The sequence below is a fragment of the Tyto alba genome, unplaced genomic scaffold (assembly GCF_018691265.1).
Source record: "Tyto alba isolate M040663 unplaced genomic scaffold, T.alba_DEE_v4.0 Super-Scaffold_46, whole genome shotgun sequence".
Taxonomy (NCBI): domain Eukaryota; kingdom Metazoa; phylum Chordata; class Aves; order Strigiformes; family Tytonidae; genus Tyto; species Tyto alba.
Genome location: NW_024881322.1, coordinates 4607419 through 4629671, shown reverse-complemented (window position 1 = coordinate 4629671; position 22253 = coordinate 4607419). Strand labels below are relative to the sequence as shown.

At 40.0% G+C, this 22253-nt stretch overlaps 2 protein-coding genes across 9 annotated transcripts in view; one reads left to right on the top strand and one right to left on the bottom strand.

Moving 5' to 3' along the window:
- Positions 1-4952: 4952 nt before the first annotated feature.
- On the bottom strand, positions 4953-14076 carry METTL6 (methyltransferase 6, methylcytidine). Of its 3 annotated transcripts, none has more exons than XM_042806392.1 (6): positions 13988-14076; positions 12010-12391; positions 11211-11345; positions 9802-9972; positions 8131-8272; positions 4953-5455 (listed from the first exon to the last, which is right to left on the bottom strand). In XM_042806392.1, the coding sequence occupies exons 2-6, from the start codon at positions 12286-12288 to the stop codon at positions 5307-5309; spliced, it is 876 nt and encodes a 291-aa protein (XP_042662326.1). In that variant the 5' UTR covers positions 12289-12391; positions 13988-14076; the 3' UTR covers positions 4953-5306. The 3 variants fall into 3 exon arrangements, with proteins under 3 accessions (XP_042662326.1, XP_042662325.1, XP_009974994.2); XM_042806391.1 differs by lacking the exon at positions 13988-14076 and adding an exon at positions 13579-13708; XM_009976692.3 differs by lacking the exon at positions 13988-14076 and adding an exon at positions 13244-13568.
- Positions 14023-22253, top strand: part of EAF1 (ELL associated factor 1) — a 30969-nt gene continuing 22738 nt past the window's right edge. For all 6 annotated transcript variants that reach the window (XR_006166833.1, XR_006166831.1, XR_006166830.1 and 3 more), the window contains exons 1-3: positions 14023-14218; positions 17814-17908; positions 21099-21235. Coding sequence is in view for 1 of the 6 variants with exons in the window: in XM_042806393.1 (XP_042662327.1) it covers positions 14116-14218; positions 17814-17908; positions 21099-21235 (335 nt within the window). In the remaining 5 variants the exon portion in view is untranslated. The remainder of the gene's footprint in view (positions 14219-17813; positions 17909-21098; positions 21236-22253) is intronic.

Here is a 22253-nt window from a genome sequence, read left to right as displayed (position 1 = left end):
GTGCAGAAAACAACTCTCCTTCCCGCCATCCTCTTCCACCCTGCTCTTGAATACTCTGATTTTAGCAAAACAGCAACGAGTCTGTTATACTCCAATGAAAAAGGCTTCTATGAGATGATAAAAATTCCAATTAAATGTCATCTTTCACATAAAAGCTTGAAGCCGAAATTAGGAAAAAAGCCAACAAAAAAGAACACATCAAAATCCTTAAATTTCAGATGCAGAGCAATCCCATATGCATGAAGATATCATTACCCCACTGAAAAGCAGCTTCTCTGCTATTCAAAACCTACTACAGAAATCCAAGAGTCCAGAGAAGTCGACTGTAGAAAAATAAGAGTCAAGCCTAGACAGTAGGCAGGCTGTGACTTGTCCACTCTCTGACTTTTCTCTACAGCTATCCTCAGTTATTCCTGTTCTGAGTTCTCAGGATACTACGTGCCTCAGAAACCTCAGCTGGAGTTGATATGGTGCATCTAGTTTAAACGAGGAGACAGCACAGACACCCCAGAGCGGGAACTCTGAAGAAGCACTGAAGTGACAGTGAAGTATAGAGCTTCTTACAAGTCAAGGGAGAAAAACAAACCTGGATTTATATTTTCAGTCACACAGCTGTCTTTCCAAATCTTTCACTTCATATATTCTATAAGCGTGCATTGGTTACATCTGCATCTTTGGCAAAGACCTTCAAAAACAACTGAATTTTCCAAGGATAAGACCCAAGACTTGCTGGAAAAGGGGGTAAATGTTCCCGAACAGAATCATTTAAGTAGAGGTACACAAAATCACTAGTCATTTGGAAGAATCATGTATCTCTTTTATTATGCCCTTGTCTTCCCTGATTTCACAGCAGCAGTGTTTTCTCCCCACTGCAAACACAACGAATGGTGCACATCAGCCTGGGAAGTGGGAATGAAAAAGGTTCTCTAATGGAACATCTTACCTGGCTAATAGCTTTTATCTTTGCAAGCAATGCCTCTGTGTGCCTCCCCACAGTGTAGACCCACCATCTGCCTCTGTTCTAATAAATGAACTCACATTACAAATACAGAATGCAAACATATCCTGAACCTACTGCACCCAAGGGGCAGATGTTTTTGCAGAATGTATAACTAGTAAATGTTTGCTCCCAAATGTTTAAAATGGCTCATAGTCTTTCCTAATAACAGGCATAACCAGTGAAAAATCCATTATAGCTACACTATGGGAGGTAAAAATCCATAAACACTTACCTATTTTCACTAACTGTATCTTAACACTATCCTTCCAATGTAAAATTCTGCTTCCCAAATAGTCTTGCATATATTGCTAATATCGCCCACAATTAGGTGTTGCCCTTCTGTCTTCCTGTAACATTAGTCTAGTTCTGGAAGCTGCAGGCTTTCATTCCCAAAATGTCACCTTTTAGATGAACAACTTATTTAACTGAGTGTCATCCCTGGCCTGTGAAACTCAGAAAACTCCTTTTTCCCCAGCAGATTCAACATAATCTTACCTTTTTTCCTCCACATACTGATTCTCAACACTGATATCCTCCTCAAATACATACATACATATATATATATATATATATATCTTTCAAATAACTCTTCTAGTAAAACACTTCTTAATTGGTAATTTGTATCTCTCAACATATTCAGCTGCATAGACTACAACAGATCAAGAAAAAAAAGAACAGCAGTTAGGCCTATAAATGACCTTTCATATTCACATACCAGTTTTTTCCTATGAGACCAAGGCTGTATGTTTTACAGTTGGCTGCTGATGCTTACAGATACTGGAGTTTCAGGTCCCACTTTCACAGCACTTTGTTTCATAGAAATGATGCACAACCAACCATGGGGATATCAGCCAAATCTGACAGAACAGCAAAGGACATGAAATGTCAGAAGACTCAAAGACATTATATTTCTGTATATTTGGTGAAAACAGCCAACAGACAGCTCCTACTCATGTCCTCACTGAAGCAATGCCCCATTAACATGTTTCCTTGATACATGCTGTCCAATTCCTGTAGGAGACATCAGAGAACCCCACACTGGAAAGTGACATTTAGGATTCCCTAATCACAGGAAAAGCTTTAGTCAGAGTTCTTACTTTGTTAAACATCAGCACACCAAACCATAAAAAAATTAAAAATAAATAAATAAACAGTGTTTTCTTAGTCCCACTACTTCAATAATTATTTGATTCTATTCTAAATATTGCACAGAACAGGGTTATGGCATGAAGTAAGTTACTAATTATGCTTGCCAGATAGAGCAGCTAGCTCAGTTTAAGGGAAACAAAAGGAAGGTTTTCTATAGACAATTGAGTCAGTCTCAGCAGCCCCTACTGACTGAAGACAACTTAAATCAAAGAACAATCAAGACATTTATTACAATCACGGCATAGTAGCTTGTTTGTGCAAGGTAAGCACAATTCAGTGCATGTATATTTTTTTCAAGTCCTTTTGACACTATTTACCCTGATTACATCTCCCTAAGGACAATTCTTCAAGTAAAGATACTAGGTATGGGTATCCCTGGCATGTGCTACCTCTGGTGAGCTTATAGGAGCTTGGAAAGGCTGAAGGGTTGGGGGAATGTATATCCACCTTACTCAGCAATACAACAGCCACATGCACCCCATCAGTTACTGTGTCTCACATGATGAGGCAAGGATTTCCTAAAGCTGACTCAACTTCCTCAAACTTTACCACAGTTACAAAAACTTGCAATGATTTAGAGTTCACAGAAGCAGAGGCATAGAGACCAAATAAAGCTTTCTGACCGTTCATCTCAAAATAACATCTGCTTTATGACAGCTATAGCTGAAGGCCTTTCTGGCAGGGGTGATAATGCATGCTACTTTATTTTCCAGGTCTGACCGGAAATGAGACTGAATGAGAAATTAAAAAATCAATGTGTGGCCACGCAAAAAGTGACAGTAGTTCCTCAAGTATAAATACACAGAAACACTGAAGCTACTGCCAGCCACAAAAAGGTGTGTTATTGTTCAGGCAATAGTTAGTTCAGTGTAAAAGTGAAGTCAATGGTGGTCGGCAGCTAAGTCTGTTGGGTTGACTCAAACCTTCCGATTAATATTTTTAATACTTGCCTACATTTAATTTCCTTTTTGGGATGTCCAGTTCAGTGCATTTGCCTCTGCATATGCTGACAATCACAGTGATGAGACATCATGCAAGGCAAACCTTCAGACTCATTTATGTGCTGTATACTCTAAAAGGACCAAACATCCAGTTCTGTAAGGTACTTGGCGTTCAAACCACACTAAAAATCAACAGAGCTCAGACTACATGCAGTTGCTGCAGAACTGCTGCACTGAAGATGAACACTGGCTGAGGGAAGCCACAAAATGACGACTGTTCACATTAGAATAATGCTATCATTGTTATATCCCTTTTTAACATATTTTTTCATTTACTATAAATGTTACTAGATATTTATTACTAGTATGGCAGAAAGTGCTAATGGGTTGCACAGCAGGGGTCAGCAATACATAAATTCCCGGGATGATTCTCTCCATAAAAAAGGAGATGTCATGTAATAACCCTCCTCAAAGAGCCATTAGGAGAATTGTGTGGTTTAATCACTTTTTCCTCCGAGGCTGAAGTTTGATGATACAATAAATCCAGCTTTGGGGCTCATGGTATCACATCAAAAAAAGCTGTGGTACCCTGACACAAAGCAATGATCTGCTACAAATTTATTTATAAACTTATCAACTGAGTAAGACCTCTGGCAGCTCCAATTTGTTCAAAAAATTCTAACTGGTTAACTTTGAAACATTAGGCTTTATGTTGGAAAAGTTACTACTTCTTTCCCTCCATGCACACACAGACAGCATTGAGAGTGCTGGGAAAAAAAAAAAAAAATCATTATCACATCTTATGTCTAGCTTGTCATAAACAGAAGCAAATACTCAGCTCTGGTCTACATCAAATGTGTATGACCGTCTCATCTAGCAACACACAAGTCCAGTGGAATGACAGCCTGAGACAATCAATCACATACTAACATAGACTGCAAGAGATGAAATCCCTACTCAGAACAGGGCCACCCTCAAGTAAAGCCACAGGTTGCTCAAGGCCTTGCCCAGTCTATTTCTGAGTACTCCCAAGGACCAAGGTTCCACAACCTCTCTGGGCCCTGTCCCAGTGTCTGACCTCCCCTTACATACAAAAAATAAGCAAATCTTAGTATTTCATCGGAACTTCCCTTGCAACATGTGTACATTACCCAAGATCAGCACAGCCCATTGCACAAGTCACTGGATACTTCTGAGCGTTCTCTGCTGCAGAGCAGCTGTTCAAAATGCAGGTTAAAGATCCAGACACGTTTTTGAGATTATATCATCCAAGAACAAAGAGGTTCTGCTGTGCAAGGCGCTAGGACTGTTCAAGGGAAAGCAGTTTAGTCTGTGGCAGGCTCTGAGCCATAGCATCAATACAGTGGCTTTCAGGGATAGGAACAGCAAAGACCAACACCTTTCCTGAGAGAGAGGGAAAAGAACTAAGACCTTTGCTCAGGAAAGAAGCACCTGGCTGCACTTGATATAAAAGAAAGTACTTCTAACTCAATGATTTCAGTTCCAAATGGGAAACTGACTTGCACAACTTCAACTGTTTCTGCTCATCAAAAGAAGAAGGTCTGAATTAATTAGGGATAAAGACAACTTGATCCTGTAATAACTTTCTTCAAGCATGAAATCAGATAAATTAGGATATTATTTAGAATATAAACATTTGTTTACATATCTAAATGCTGAACACATTAGAAAGATACCATTATTAAAATACCAAAGCAGCTTACGTTGTATCACTCACTGAGTGTGTTTCATTCCTGTATCTGAGAAATTATACTCAGAAGTCCTACAAGTACTGAAAGTAGATGAAATACTGTAATTTTAACAGGCCATAAGAAACATGAGTGATAGGAAACACAGGATACTTATTTTAAAAATAGTTTTTAATAAAAATGGAAATAACATTTATGATAATAACTAATGAAAACTAGTGCTTAAAATGAACCATATTTAGTGTGCTTTACTTGATCCTCCAACAACGCTGCACAGGGTTTACATTAGGAGCAAGAATACAGATACTCGGCAGGTTGCGTGCATCACTAAACCATCTTAAACTGTAATGAGAAATAGCATTCATATTTTGTATCTGAGGATGAAAACCAACAAGAGATACTGGATGCAGTCATTTCTGGTTTACCAGAAAGATGAGCACACACAAGGGAAAACTATGTGCTAGCTTCCATTTCAAACAAGCAATGCCGCGGCTAATCAGCAAGAACTTATGTCTTATTGAAAGGCTTTTGAAATTTGCTTTGAAGAAAAACTCTCGGAACACGCAAGTCTTCTTTCCTATTCACAGTCTCTCGCTGCACATATTCATTGACCACTTGCTCATATCCCTCAGCCCTGAAAAGCTGAGACAAGAACTCTGGAAAAGAATTTAAAAAAACAAGATGAAATATTACGTTTAAGCTATTTTTAAAACACTAGTCAGCATTTATATAAGCATATGTTCTTAAGTGTTGCAGCATGAAAATCACACAGGCCTTAGGATTTCAAGCTGTTCCATGCAAGCAGACTACTGAACAAAAATCAACACAGATCTCCTTTAGAAACATCAACCTAACCAAAACAGCTTGCAAAACTGGGGCTTAAGCTAGTTACTTAGTTTAGTTTCCCAAACTTGCCACATCTCTTATTTTTATTGAGCCTCGTCATTCTCCTTGTGACTGACGCCAGTGCATTTTCACTTTGTGCAGCTGATCTTTGCTAGCCGAATACATCACTTATTTAAAATATTTCAAAGGTAATCCAGCCTTGTAGATGCATCTTTGCTTGAGGAAATACCACCCTGCATTACCAGACATTCACATACCATTGCTCGAGCGAAAAAATGGACAAAATGGAAAAGTGGTTAGGGTGGTACCAAGCCTCCACTGAGTCAAACTGGCAGTATTTTCCATGAACAAAAGAATCTTACTCAAAGCTTATCTCGCTTAGGGAAGGCAGAATTACCTCAAAAACTGAGTGACCTGTGCAGCAGAGAGGGCTGCTCATGCTATTGACTTATCATGTTAATTAAAAATAATCACTTTTCCTTTCCTGCACCTTGTTCCATTTACTCAAGCGATAATTTCACAATAAATTTAAGCCATTCTAAACTTGTGCCACTTGACAGAAAACAAAGACATGCTATTTTTTCACTGTTCAGGGGCATCAACTCAATGGAACAGCTGCTCATGTGGGTACAGGAACCCCAGCACTGTGAGGTAGTATGTTGAGGAAGGAAGATGAGAGCACCCACTTTGGTGGTAGTGCAGGCTTAGCTAAGCCCGTCATGCACTGGTTGTAAACACAGTATGTTCATGTAAAACAGGGGACCCACATCAGTGAAATATAAATAAACAGCACTCAGTTGTGGACCTATTGAAATCTCATTGTGAGGAAGCTGCACACGTTTCGTAACACAAAATAACAACCATGCATTCTTCCACAAATTCAATATTATTTCAAACAGTGGAATGGATTTTTTTTTTCCCATGAAAGAAGCTCCGTGTTATTATTTGAGGCCAGTCATATTATAAATAAGCATCATTCCAATCATCCCATGCAACAGTTACTTGGTGTACCAGTGTAGTGCTAAACAAATGAAAAACAGCACAGGTTGCAAACTGTACAGAAATGATGGGAGTAATGTTTCTAATAACAAAAGAATTATCAAGCATTAAGCAATATTTATATGAAAATCAGTGAGACGAATGAGATCAGAATGATTAAAAATGGGAGCAGAGGTGGTCGATGAGACAGTCGGAGACCAGCCCAAGGCAAAGCAATTGCTAACATGAGCAATATAATATAAATTCTCTTTTCTCCTTCATTCCTCTTCCTCCTCCCTACCTCAGTTCTTCTCCCAAAGCAAACATGCACACTAGCAAGGAATTTCTCATTCAGAAGCAATTCTAACACACAATAAAAATGGGATTTAAAATTCCACAGCTAGGTCAGTCTCTTAGTTTTCCCTTTAGCATCCATTCTCTTTGTAAGGGCTAATTGTTTAAACAGAACTAAAAATCACTCAGTAACAGTTCTAGAAATGCTTCAATGAAGCTGTAGCACAGCCTGCATTATCTTCGATTTCATCATTGTCCTATAAAAAATAGAGAGAGCTCAGACAAGATTAATGGTTTTTATATATCAGAAGCAATTAGGTAATATGTTATGTCATAAAATATGAATAACATTTACTTGGCTCCAAATCAGTCTCTTCAGTGGCTGTATTTGGCTTTAGACTAAAAACAAAGAGCCCCACAGAAATAAACACACAGCTCTTATTACACAATGCCCTGTAAATGATAGGGGGAAGTAACGGTTCACTGAAGTTTAGCATGAGGAATTGGGAGTTAGAAGACAAGCTATAATCCCAACTCATTGTGAGACTCTAAGCAAATTCCTTCATGTCTCTGTGCTTCAAATTCTCCACCAGGAAACTGCAGTGATTACCTTCCTTCCTAAAGCATTATGAGCACTGAATGAAAAACTGTTTAAATACTGTACCACATGGAAATGTTTTTTGCATCATCTTTACTAAAAAAAACAGAAGACAGAGTGACCACTGCTACTCAGTGTTATCTCAGCAGGATTTGTGCACAAGCTTCTCGGTGCTGTAGTCACGGTTCTGCTTTACAAGTCATCAACTCCTCTAGCAGACTTCATCCTGCACACCAGGAATAGCCTTGCAAAAAGAACGATGCCAAGATAACTGCTTAGTTGCTTCATGAAGATGATCGATTCTGTTACTGGACACTGGACTTTTCCCCTTAAATAAAAAATCTGAATGCAATTCAGCAAATTCAGAAACTGCTGCTCTTGGCACATTACAGCACATAAGAAGCTTGTAAACAAGAAAGTGCTCCAGAAAGTCTTGCCAGTCTAAACACCCTCTCCCTCCCAAAATGGATGGTAAATGAAGTACACCACGATTTATTTAACAGTTCAACTGTGTAAAATAAAACTTTCATGGGCATGTTGGTAATTCCCTGAAGCAAGTTTAAACAGAAGATTTACAGAAAAGAAAGAAAGAAAGCACTCTACAGTACGTCTTACCTGCAGTAAAAAAATACGATCTTGTCCCATCTTGTCTAACATAAAAGTTTTCTCCAAGTTTGCTGCCAGATTTAAATCTGAGCATTGCATGATCATACAGTCCATAGTCTCTGAACAAGACACACTTGCCTGGTTTTAATACCTGCCACATAATACATACATGCTTTAATAAGGTAAATGGATTGAGCCATATATATACTTTTATTTGTATGCACACACAGACACATACACATATAACTAAGACAAGGTATCCTAACACATTCAATACAGAAGTTATATAAATATATGTGTATATTGAATTCACTCCCTGTGAAACAAAGAAGTTGTATATAAACTACATTGTTGGCTCTTAAAAGTGCTTCCCTATCAACAATAGATTACAAAGTTTTAAGATACCTGTCTGCATGATATTCAGCTAAATGAGCTTTTTGCAACACTCTTCAAAGCCACTGTATATTTTATTCTTTCATCTGTAACAATAAAAATTAAGTCCTAAAAGGGCATTTTCTTTGTTGGGTAGTACACAGTCTAGAACCTGATTTAGCTTAATGATTAACGATAAAATTTAGAATACTGGGATATTTCTTTTTTTCATGTGACAAAGAAAAATGTTGCAAGATAATAAGAAATAGAAAACTAACAATTTCAGAAAAATGTGTTGAGGGTTTGGGGTTTTTTTATTATTTGCTGCTTGGTAAAGAAATCAAGCCAGAGAGAGTATAAAATTTAGAAATACATGGACATTGGCCATGCTGACTTTAGACATTTGATGCATGCAACTTTCCTACCTCATCAAATATCAGCTGTATTTGTTAGAGAAGAAAAGGAGTACTTGCCACTTGCTAACTTGTGCAGAAACCTACAAGCGAGTTAAATGAGCCAGGCACCTCCACAGAGAAAACAATAATTAGCCTTTTCATGTGCACAACCTAAGAACCAATCCCGATTTTGGAAAACAGCTGGAGATACACCAGAAAAATGTAACATTCCCTTTTCAAACTACTGATGATAAAACAAGCAGGATATCTGATAAAATAAAACCCCAAATACACACATATGCGTAAATAAAAAATATGTTGACTATTTCCCTCTGCAGTCAATATATGACATCTCAGGGAAATTCAGAAGGATCACAATTCAGTCTGTTTAAACCACCCTCTGGGCCCATCCTAGTCCATCAACTAACAAAGGCAGCCCAGGGAGATGAGTGTCTCTAGAGTAATGCTGATCCCTGAACACCCACTTCTAAATCACCACAGATCAAGGGTGTTTAAGAAGAACAAAAACATCCTAACTGCAAGTCACTGTATCTTCTGGAAGTCCCTTTTGGTTCACTGTCATTCACACCTTATCAACACAGACATTTCTGCAGTCCATAAACATTATTTGTAACATACAACCTAGGAGCCAAGTCACAGGATCAAAACACCTTTTCATTATGATGATGGTATCCGTTAGGTCAGAATCCAAACCCACTCACGATATCGAGAGAAAAAAAAATTGAAAAACATATTTTAGTGCGGTATACTACGTGAACTAACTAAATACATCTATGGAATATAGTATTAAGGATCACCACTACAAGAGGGGTTATTTTCTCAGAAAAAAATCATACTTTCAAGCTAAAAAGAAGGAAAGTGCTTTAGAGACTGTAAAATCTGCTGGATTTACCTTGTAAATGTTCTTCAAGACAAGATGCATTTTGTCAGGGTGAATGGCAGAAAGCACAAATATAAGTGTGACAACATCCACAGAATCTGCTGGTATATTTTCTAGAAGATCATCTTTGGTAAGATCACACTGGAACACTTTACATCTTTCAGTACTGTACAAGGCATTTTTCTAGGGAAATTAAAAGAGTATGCTTTCACTGAAAATTAGCATTTGTTATTGCAAAAAAGTAAAAAACTTGTGAAACTGTCAGTAGAGTGACACAAAACATGGTGCCAAAAGAACATTAACTTCCAACAGGTGACTAATGCAATCAGAAATTCTTTGCTGCATATCACAAGAATGAAACTACAACTACTAGAATAGCATGTTCTCAGGAATTTGAGAAGGAATGTATGTTAAGACAGTTCAGAAAACATACCATTTCTGGTTTACTGCTGCTTCTACTCTTTAAGAATACACAAATATTATCAAAAGAAATTCTGTATCACATGGTGGTCAAAGTACAGCTCTTGAGCTAGAAGTAGACTGTAAGCAGTTTGGGTTCATGTCACGTAACCTGCAGCAGGGCTGTTCTAGCCCATGGTTTTACTGTGTAAAAGGAAACCTGGTCTTGGCAAGAAAGAAGTTCAGCAAGAACTGTGGAGACAGACATCACTAAGTCATCCAAAACCCTGGGTACACATGCAGCCCAATCTCATCTTGCAGTGCAGTCGTGGCATCCCAGGGAGCCGCTGTCCCCTCTCCTGTCTGCCATACATCTTTCTTCCCATCTTTCCCATGAGATATGCAGTATCTTGTGGTTCTCAGTCTCAAATGTCCCACAAGAGAATGCTTCCAAATAACAGATAAATAGAAATTTACCTGTGATTACAAACTTAATAAACCAGGAGACTTTTAAAGCCCAAAGTCTCCACCACCAGGTCTTCTGGAACACTTAAATTCAGACTGCAGTACCACCTACTTATGAGTAAGTATAAACATATCTATCTCTAATCAGGCTACAAATTTCCTTAACAATCATTTTCATAGCCCTGTTTTCAAGAGCCATCTTGGGACTCCCTCTGCCCCACAAATATTGAGGGCAAGCTTCCATCCCAAACAAATTGTACTCCACAGTCAGCAAAGACAGAGTAGTGCTCCCCAAAAACACAGGCTTCACAGATCATTTAAGTAATACACATATGTTACCATAAAGCTACAATTTGATGCTGAAAAACGAGGTCCTGAGCAATGACTGGGTTTCTTGCATAGGAGCTCCACTGAAATGGATCAGTCTCCATTTTTTGGCAAAAGCTATTCTACCCTTCTTACAAAAAGGAAGGTAAGAGAAGTCTGTTGTTCCAGTCATTTGTAATTTTAGAAGCTTCTAAAGACACTCTAAAAGAAGTTCCAAATATCACACCAACCTTCACATACTCAACAGCTCTAGGAGAGAAATCACAGGCATATGCAAAAATATTCAGATCGTCTTCTAAGAGTGGAAACAAGCAGTTCCCAACCCCACAGCCTGCTTCCAGAATGGTCAGTTTCTGATCTGCAAACTGAGGAGGAAGAAATACAAGATAAAGCACATCATTTTTGTTTTCCTCACGATCTAAGCAGACATACTGTTCAATCAGCTTTTTATAAGCTATAATCAATTTTATTTACCATTGACTCAAAACCCAAAGTAGGCATCTATTGAATAATCTGACACTACAAAGCAAATCTTGATTCCTGCAAAATTTTAAATCTTTTTAGAATATATTAACATTTCTTTAGTCATCTACCCCTTAACTAATCAACAGATTGTTATACCATTTCTGTCTTATCTTTCATGCAGCTATAATGAACAACAAGATGCATCTGGATATTCTCCTTGATGATGTTTTGCTATTAGCCTGTAATTCTGGATGCTTTAATGTAGTGTTCTGAAGTACACCAACTTGCATCTGAAAACATCAGATCACAGAGAGGCAAGTTGTCTATTTAGGACACAAAGTAAATATTACAGATTTCATTCTTAGTATCCAGTATGGGTCAATTATAAACTGAAACTGAACTGATGCATCTGATTCTGAGGAGGTATCTTGATATTATGAGAAACTACACAGGACACCGCAAACTTAACATGTGACAGCTCTTACCCTAACGGCTTTGTTGTAAGTATTATTACATCATTTGGAAACAATCCCATCTTTTACAGAGAAAGTGTACAGGTCTCACCTCCCGACATGCTTTTAACTCTTGAAACTCTCTGGTTGTCCAATGTCTGTCTTTGAAGAAGTTGGTGCTATTTCTTTTGTAAAACAGATCCCAGTTCTTCTGTGCCTCTTTCTCCAGTTTTAGTTGTTTGAACTCAGACACCAAAACCTGATCTTTTGCCAGTCTCTCAGCTTCTTCTGGGCTAAGGATTCTTGCACTATGGCCTTTTTTTTGGAAAGCACCATCTTCGGTAGATGTTATTATATTTAAACAATTGGCTGATGTCTTTTCTTGGAACATCCTAGATTCTTTCACACAATATGAATGTCAAAGACCTGAAGGTGATTTTTTTTTTCTTTAGTGTATGTTTCCATCATTTAACTTAGGTAAAATAACCAAGGATCTAAAAGCAGAAAAAAAATGAGAAGGAGTTACAGTGTATACTTACTACAATTTTACAGTGATTTGTCCTACCTGATGGGACTGCAATGCCACCAGATTCCTCTTCAAAAATCCTTTATTCAAACTAACAGCTGCACACGAAATCACACTGATGTCAAAGTTAAAGAAGATACTTAACAGACTCTGATGGTCTTCCCTCTGCATCCAAGAAGGATACCCAACAAGAGAAAGATGGTACAGCTCTAAGCTTATTTTCACTAAAACTGACTTTAAAAGGAAAGCAAGGGCTTTGTTTCTTGTTAAGCCCAGTTAGAATACCTCACAAAAATTGTAACTGAAAAACAGGTGACGTTTAAAAGTCCCATTAAAACTGATGAAACAAACTGTATTCATGTTAGCATTTCTCCTTCCTGCTTTCACCTCTGTGGGAAAACAGTGGTGAAAACATCAGCATTTATAACACCACGTCACTCGAACAAGACCGCAAAACCAGTACTGTGGCCAAAATGCCCACAGGCAGCCTGTGTCAGCAGTCCTTCCACCGCCTCCTCCTGAGTATCCATGCTAGTTTTAACAATCACAGGTAGTTTTATTTTCAGAAACTAACAAAAACGGAGCAACGAAAAGAGTACTGTGTAGGCTGGGAAGGGATTAAAATCTTTTCTCTGATGTCAAACTAGTTCTGACTCCTGCCTTGCCACAAACATCCTGATCCTGGATGAGAGCACATGTGAATTAAATCCTGCATGGCCCAGTACCTCCCAGGGAAACCCGGGTAGCCAAAATATGTCATATTTTGTGCATTGGTGTCATATTACCAACATATAAACGAGAAAAACCCAATAATACCCACCCTATAGTAAAAGAAGAGTAGTACTTCACTTACAGATCTTATCTTGCATGATACAAACACAAAGATAAAATACAAACATGTGTAAATGAAGAACTGACAACATTTTGTCCAGCTTCACAGGAATCAAACACCCCCTTTTTCCTTCAGAAACAGCGCAAAAGGTTAGAGAAGAGATTCCCTTGAAAGCCTCCTCAAAAAGAGTATATCCTCAGAAAAAAAAGCTTAATCACCGAAATTTCTAATCTATACCTAGCACGCTACAAAGAAATCAACGTTTAGATTTCTTCATAGAGCTAGGAAAAAAAAAAAAAATCCAAGCTAGACCTTTCACTGACCCATTTGCACTCATAAAAAGCTGTGGCGGGAAGTTACCACGATGACAAACACGGTTTTAACAGCCCGCGTTTGAGGCTGAAGAGTCTTTTAGCCGTGTTTAATCCAGGCCTCAAACCGTAAAGCGATAAACCCTCTGTGCCAGGCCCCGGTCCCATCCGTCGTCCCCCCCCGCCCAGAGAAACCGGTTTCCCGCCCACCGCTGCTCCCTCAGCGGGGCCGCCACCGCCGCGCTGAGCGCCGCGGCCGGGAGGGCCCCTCCTGCCCTGCCCCTGCCCCTGCCCCTGCCCCGCCGAGGGCGGGGAGCGCCGGGCTCCCTCCCCTCCTCCGCGGGACGCCGCTCCGCAGCTCCGCGCCCCCTCCGCGGGGAGAGCAGCCCCGGCTCGGCCCAGCGCCCCCGCCCCGCCGTACCTGCCGCCGCCTCCGGAGCAGTTTCCCGGCTGCACTCGGTCCCCGGAAGGGCGCCGGGCGGCAGCGCACGGAGGAGAGGAAGGGACTGGCCGGGCCGGGAGGGGAGGGGACGGGCCGGGACCGGGGACATGAACGGCTCGGCGAACTCGGTGCTGGATAAGGAGGAGCACTCGCTGCAGCTGGGCGAGAGCTTCGAGCGGCGGCCCAAGGCCTTCTTCCACACCATCCGCTGTGAGTGCCACCCGCCTCGCCCTCCCGGCGGGCCCCGCCGCAGCTGCCCCTTCCTTCCCCTCCTCCTCCCGCTCCGCGCGTCCCGTCCCCCCCCGCCGGCGCTTCCCGTCCTGCCGCACCCACCGCTCCTGAGGGCGACCCCGACTCCCGCCGGCCGGCCCCGGGGCGGGGGGTGGGCAGCAGTGCCTGCCCGGCGCCCCGCCACCCTCACCAAGGTTTCCTCCCGCGGTCCCGCCGCGGTTTCTTACTCCCCGCCGGCCCTCAGCGTCCGTGTGCCCCCTTTCCCGCTCCCTCAGCGCCCGTCTGCCCCCTTCCTCGCTCCCTCAGCGCCCGTCTGCCCCCTTTCCCGCTCCCTCAGCGCCCGTCTGCCCCCTTCCTCGCTCCCTCAGCGCCCGTCTGCCCCCTTTCCCGCTCCCTCAGCGCCCGTCTGCCCCCTTTCCCGCTCCCTCAGCGCCCGTCTGCCCCCTTTCCCGCTCCCTCAGCGCCCGTCTTCCCTCCGCGACACCCCCCCCCACGAGTGTTTTCCCCACAGAAGCGTCCCACCCCGGTGGGCAGCCTGAGGGGAGAAGGGGAAGGTGGATGCTGGCCGAGGGCGCTGGTAGGGAGGAGGTTTGAGCGAGGCAGGACGAACAGCTTAGGAAGTTTTTCATGAAGCGTGCGTGGATCGCTTAGGAGTATAAAGCGATCCCCTCCGTGAGCCGGGGGGGGATGTTGCCATTTTATTTTATGTTATTTTTTTATGGCAGTTGCAGGACAGGTGGCGGGAGTGCCTGGAGAGGAGTGCGGCGGGTCTGATTTTTTTAACTGGCTTTTTTCGAGATGAGGCAACGTGTAGCCCAGCAGACCTGTCCCTGGCTATCCCAGCTCCAGCCAGCTGTAATAAATCACTTCCCAGGAAAGCAAGCAGAAATGATTCAGACACATACAGTGCTGCCTAATAAGTGTTAAGATAAGTCTTGAGGTAGGGTCTTGAGCAGTTATGAAGCTTTTGAATAATTGGAAGTATTATCTAGGTTTTTTTTAAAGACACCAGTTATTATTCCAACTGCTTTACTTAGCATTGAGTACATTTGTATTTCATATTAGAAGATTGTTTTGAAGAGGAGCTCGCAGTATCTCTGTACTTGAATTCTTGAAACTGCTTTTTCTTCCTTTCAGAGAGTCTAGGATTTAAAATGAGTAGTAAATCAACCGTAAATGAAAGTGATACTAAACTCATATTTCAGTAGCTTTGTATGAAGGTGGGGAATTTGTATGGTTAACAGCAGGATTCTTTGTTTTATAATGCATAATCCTAGGCCCAGGCTCATGGCCCGTACTCATATGCTAGGAGTAAGTAATTTCAGTGATATTAGTCACCCGAGTGTGACTTGAAAGAGCGGCTTTCTAGATTGAGCTGTTACTCAAGCAGATGGTCAATGATTGAGGCAAAGCTATTTTGCTCAACAGTAAACTGTCTAGTGGATCAACACTTACATTTTGTATGTTTCACCCCTCTGGTTATACGTAATTCCACCATGCAAAAAAATACCATACCATATGTTTGGTACATTGAACTGTTTGTACAGAACACTGAACAGTTTTATCCAACACTAACATACTAGCAAATCTCCATTTATAAATTAAAATAGCCCAACTATCAAATGAATGAGGTTGTTGTCTAATAGTGTGTGAATTAAACTAAGGCTATATCCAGATAAAAATACACTGGGTTTCTAGAATTGAAAGTGCTTCAATAATCAATTTCTTAAGGGATTGCAAAGGCAAAGCTCTTGAGACTACAACTGGAAGAATGCAGTTTTATTTCAAAAGAGCTTTCTGTGTGCTGTATTTTCCATCCATGACTTTGAAGTGCGATCTCTCCATTTCCTGGTTATAACTTTTTTTTCTAACTGTTGATCTGGAGTGATTTATCTGGGATCCAAGCTTTATATTGTTCCCGTAATCCTCTTCACACAGACTACAATAAGAGGATTTTGTAGGCTAAATTTGTTTTGGCCTTCTTAAAATACTTCATTCCTTTTCGTAATGTTTATGAAATACTGGACTAAAAAACTGGATTATCCCAGGAAAACACATCTTAAAAACATCTGACTTTTGGAAAAAGGACTGTGGGTACACTTGGAGGGACATATGTGCACTTGATCTACAGCAAGATTAGCCAAGCTCATACACCTAGTAAGCTAACCAAATGAAAACAATTTGCTGAGTGTTTGTTTAGAGTAACTATATTTTGCTGATACCCAAGAAAGAAGTGTGATGGTAATATTCCTTTTAATTTAGTGACTGTGCTGTTGAAAATCTCGATCCCTTTTTTGGCAAAGGCTATAGCTCTTGTACAGCTGGTTTGTTTTATTTAGCAAGCTTGCACATAAAGTAGGTGGGAAACAATAGCTAGAAATAGATTGCTCAGATGAAAATGAAGGGTATGATTTGGTCTGGCAGTTAAGGCATGAGGATTAAGTCAAGTGTGCCTGACTCTGCTTGTTGTGCTGTCAAACTAAAACTCAATTAGACATTAACATCCTCCTAATGAAAATTTATTACAAGCAGGGGTTTTGGGTTCTTTTCTGCAAATGTGCTTTTCATAGTGGAATTATATTTTAAATTTGTTCTGAGATATTAATTTCTCAACTAATGTAGTAATTAAGAGCCTTGATCATGAATATAATTGCATCTTTTCATATCCAGAGATGCCAGAATTGAACACAGGCTTATTTTAGAAACAAAGCAAACCAACATATATCTGTCTGATCTTATTTCACTTTGTCTAAATCCTCTGTCAAAATATTACAGGTTCTGATAGTTTTTTCTGGTTTTATATGGGTCATGAGCACAACAGAATAATGAGGGGAAAATACTTTTAAGTTAAAATAAATGTTCTTAGTTCAAATAAACACACTAAACAGAAGTGCCTTGTTTGGGGGACAAAGCATTCTATACAATGCAGCAAAAATACTTAAAACTAAGGTTAGTTTAAAGCTGTTACAGTGCCTCACCTTAGTCATACTTTCCATCCACAGTGGCACTGGACTAGCGTGGAGCCTGCTGAAATAAGATCAGCACCTCCTTTTTCCTCAGAGGTGGGATCCGAGGTCTCTTTTACCCTTGAGGAGGTGTTGTGGAGGCAAGATGGCTGTTAAATAGCCAGAAATAGCAGTAAGGCTAAACTAGTTGGTGTCACTAAATTAGTCTTTGTCACAGAGAGTCCCCAGGTTCGGAATTGGCAGGAGCCACACAGAGCCCCGAGTCTTGAAGTTGATACTCTTTTGAGATGCATGGTACAGTTTTACACTTGCCTGCAAAATTAAGTATCGCTCAAAGCCTGGGGTTTGGAGAAATCTGCTTTTGGTCTTCGAATATAAGGTCTAGAACCTTACATCAAGTTAAAAAGGAAGTTTAGAATCTGTTGCCATCATATGACTGGGGTGCTGAGCATAGACACATTGTACTGGTGCATTATTCCACCCCTGCTGTAAACACTAGTGTGTATTTTAGCATTCCCTATAATCACAATAAACATGCAGTGACTTTCCAGGGCAAGATGACACTTCTGAAGACTAAGAAATGTAATTGCAATTGTTTTCCTCTTTAGATGATTTTAAGCCAGCATCGCTTGATACAGCTTGTGAAGGGGACCTCCACGTGGGTAAAGGAGAAGACGTAACAATCACTTTGCCACATATTCCAGTAAGTTTGTTTTATGTGTGTCCTTGTTTACTCTCTGAAAAATTTGCAATGTAGTTATAGTCTAATATAAATGTTCATTTCACTTTCATCTTTGTTAATACAGGTGGGCTCAATGTTTGAGCAGTGAGACTTGTAGTGTGTTACTTTAGGACTGTATGATTGAGTCCTTGTAAAGGGTTATTTGTAAGGTTCCAGTCTGCTTTTTACTTTTGATTCCTTCCTTCCTACTTTTCCTTGAATAACAAAAAGACTTTTATTGTTAGCTAAAGCTCTGTGCCTGGTTTCTATCTATTTTTAGTGCTACAGCTTAAGGGAGAAAGGCAGAGTAATTTGGACGTTAGTTAAAATTAGATGTTTAGAAGCCATAGGTTGGACTGTAAGCATATTCTTCCCATTACTAAAACATGTACAGAGAGCATAGAAGGTTCCCTGCCGTTAGCTTTATCAGTGGAAGCGAGAGGGGCGGTTCTGGTGAGTGGCAATGAAGTGGTTTCCCATTCACTTCCTCCTCAAATTATGCCATAAAGATCTACTGTGTGAGGATGGTGGTCAACCAGCAATAAAACAAGTGATCAAACTTTATAGGTGCAGCTGTTTTGTAATTGAAGGTTCAGTGGTTTCCTTACCAAAACAAAACAAAGTGCTTGCGTACTGGAACCGGATTTGTTAACTAGCTGAAGTTAATGCTACGTGTTAAGCCAATAAACCAGAATTCACAGACATCTATGGGTTTGGTGATTGCAGGGGGGGCACCAGTCAGTTTGGAAGCCATGTGTCACATCCTTTTGGTATTGTTTATTCTAGCATGTTGATGTTTTTAATTGGTAGGTGATGGTATTGTGATAATTCTCACTGAATGAGGCTTTAGCCTGCTTCCCCCCACTCCTGTTTTTTGTATGGCTTTGATCACCTTTAGTGCTGTAAGAGATTCACGTACTGGTTTTCATCTATAAAAATGATGAGCGTGATAGTGCTGTTTGAGAGCCGGTAATAATATGATTAATAGCAGTGGCATTCATCTTGGATTGACTGGGAACAGTGTTGTTCATTCATCTTTTGTGTTGAACAACATCACTTGTAATATCCCTTTCTGAATCTCTGTACTGATGAATTTAATCTATTTGTCTCCCATGAGTATGAACATCTTTAAGCTTATAGTATGCTTCAGAGGCTTAGGCAGCTATCTGCACTGAATGCAGCCACTGTGCATATGTTGTTCCAAGGCAGCACTGCCTGTGTTCCAGACAGAGCTGGAAAACACTAAGCATGCTGGAAAAGAGTGAGAAGGTTTGAAATCATTTCATCCTGACAAGATTTACTGAATTTCTTTGATCCTGCTTTGGTTTTTAGTTGCCCGACAACTGGATAGGATTCATACTCTAAATTGTTTTTTGAAATTGTCTGGTCCCTGAGGATATCTCTGATAATTTGTAAAGTGGAGATAGTTTGGTGCTTGGATAAATTGAAGTACTATTTCTACATGTGAATTTAGTGGCTTTAATATTTGATAAAAAGTCTTGGTTGGGGAAGTGAAGAATTTCTGTTTGTTAAAAAAACCCTCACATGAAAGCAAATTGATGACATCACCTGTTTCACCTACCATCATCTTCTAACCTGTAATCAGCAGAATCTGTAAGCCAGTGTTATTTAGGCACTAACATAAAACCTAAATGTTTAATTTTTAAATAGAAGAGTGGGACTGTTAATTTGTTTAATTAGGGTTTCATTTCTACTTCTTTTTTTTTAGCAAAAACCCACAGCCTTTGCTAAGTTCAGAGGCTTCTGGGTAGCAGAATGATAGCCAGCAAACTTTGATCAATTTTCATTCAATTTGTGCGTTATACGTTTCCTGACTTGTCAACAGCAAGCAGGATTTGACTTTCAGCATGCTTTTTATTCTTATAAATGTTTCTTTCCTCTCTTAAATGTAGGAATGATAAAAATGTAACATGTCTTTGAAGAATAGACTTTCCTGAGTCTGAATTTCTGAATCATATCTGTATCTCTTACTGTATCTTTGTGGGAATTCAGATTTTTCACCCTTACAGTTCTAAAGCCATTTTAAATTCAAACATATTCTACTTATTTGCAATATGGAGAACAGGAATTACATTCTGAGTGGTTAAAATATGATTGTTCATTTTTGCTACTCAACAAAATGTAAGAGAGTGGGTTTCTTCCTTTCCTCCCTGATTTTGGTTGCTTTCCTATAGCTAGTGCAAAGGTGCACATGAGTAAATTTTTTTTTTATTATTTCTTTCGTACAGTAGCTATACATTACAGAGAAGTCTGGGGTGGTTTCATAGCTGAGAACAGATTTCTGTCCTATTTTGACATGGCCAGGTATGTGTCCATACTGCTGTGTGCAGGCAGACCATAGACTGCCTTCTGTAGCCCCAAAACCAGGGATATGAGCCCACCTGTGCATGGATGCAGTACAGCTGAGCACAATCTCAGCAATATCAGTTAGCCAGCGTGCACCACCACATGAGTTTGTCTTTATTGCTTCTCAGTCTAAGCATTTAGACGTCTGTGGTTCTATGCAGCACTGTGTGGACTTGGGGACTTTCTGGAAGGCATTAAAATAAGCCATTTACTTTTGAGAAGACGTTTTGGTATGATTGCATGGCATTTACATGCTAGTCTGACTTTGAAGAAAGCAGCTGTTCTTACATAGTTTGTGACAGTTGCTTGTAATTAAAATACTGCCATGTATATATATATATAAAATACAAAGCAGTTAAAATTCTTTTTCAATTGACCACATATTTCTTTAGGCAACAGTTCTGCTACACGAATAATTAGAACTTTATTTCTTATCCAAATCTGAGATTTCCAGAGGAGAAGTGTCAAGAAGATTTCTGACACTTGTCAGGGCCAGCTATGTAAATTCAGTTATGTTACCATTTTGGGAATGAGAACTGTAAATAATGGCAACCATGGAGATGTTTTGTCACTGCAGAGACACTTAAAATGATGAAAGGCATAATATTGCTATGAGGAAATGTCTGATCTACTGCATATAACTGTATGTTTCCTTTTTCATGAATGAATATGTTCTATAGGAACTAAACACTAACTGCTTAGCCTCTTGGTCAGAACAATGCATGTATTAATTTCTCTGAGTGTTTATAAACTTTTGGGTAGGGGAAAATAACCAAACAAATGTATGCTCTTTCTTTGATACCAGGGTTCAACTCCACCAATGACTGTGTTTAAAGGAAATAAAAGGCCATATCAGAAGGACTGTGTGCTTATTGTCAATCATGATACTGGGGAATATATGCTGGAAAAACTTAATAGCAGCATTCAAGTCAAGAAAACAAGGTAAAGCTGGGGATAGGGCTGTTGATAGGGTTAATTCTTGCTGAGGTTTCTTCTTCAGACTCTTTTGAACCAGAATTCAGTTTTATTTTGTAGTGATTAATTACTAAGCCTTATGGGCTTTACATGGCCAATTATCTTGCCTAAAAATTCAAATAAGAGTGTGAATTCAAGAGTAGAAGAATTTGTCAATTCTCCACTGCTGAAAGGACATAATTATAGTTTGGAGTGAAACACCTCTGACGATTTGAAGCTTTGGAAGCTGGCTGAAGGATGGGATGTGTTTCAGGAATCTCTAGCTAGCTGAAAAAGACCATGGAAATACTAGGTTGTCAAAAGGATTGTTAGACTTTTCTGGGTTTGTTCCCTACAGTTTCCCATGGGATTCATGATGCTTTAATAATACAGTCAGGGAACAAGAAACACTCATCCCTGTACTGGGTAAGTGATATATAAAGTGGAACACAAGTCCAATGCATCCAGCTCAGGGGGGGGACACAAACTGTAGAAATACGTTATGAGGTTTTGCCTAGAGGAATCACTGAGGCTGGACATCCTCTCCGACCCAGTATTCTTTCTTCACTGCCCAAATGCTACAACATGTGCAGTTGGAACATTTTCAGTAGTCTAGCTGCTCTGCAAGTACATGACGCCTCTGGATCATGTTTTTTCAGCATCACTGGATCACAGGTTATTGAGATCTAAAGAGAAAGCAATTACTGAAATGTCTCATGAAGAAGAAACTCTTAAATAATTTTACAAGTTTTACATTTAAAAACAAAACAAAACACTTTATTGCAGTGTAGAACTTTTAGCTGCTAAAACTACTGAAAATGTGATTTGCAGCTCATCAGCAGTTGGCTGGAAGCTTGTCAATAACACCTTGAGATCAAGGTAAGTGGACAGTAACACTCCTCTGACACAGTGATGTGAAAACTCATCCATGTGGCATTCATCCAGTGGATATGAGCACGTCATAGATGAGATTTGAATTCCCAGTTTAAGTCCTGCTGGACTTTGC

Coding starts and splice junctions, on each gene's coding strand:
- METTL6 (XM_042806392.1), bottom strand. CDS start 12,288: ATGTTCCAAGAAAAGACATCAGCCAATTGTTTAAATATAATAACATCT. Junction 11,346..12,009: donor AGTTAAAAGCATGTCGGGAG/GTGAGACCTGTA, acceptor CTTCCTCCTCAG/TTTGCAGATCAGAAACTGAC. Junction 5,456..8,130: donor ATCGTATTTTTTTACTGCAG/GTAAGACGTACT, acceptor ATTCTTTTCCAG/AGTTCTTGTCTCAGCTTTTC.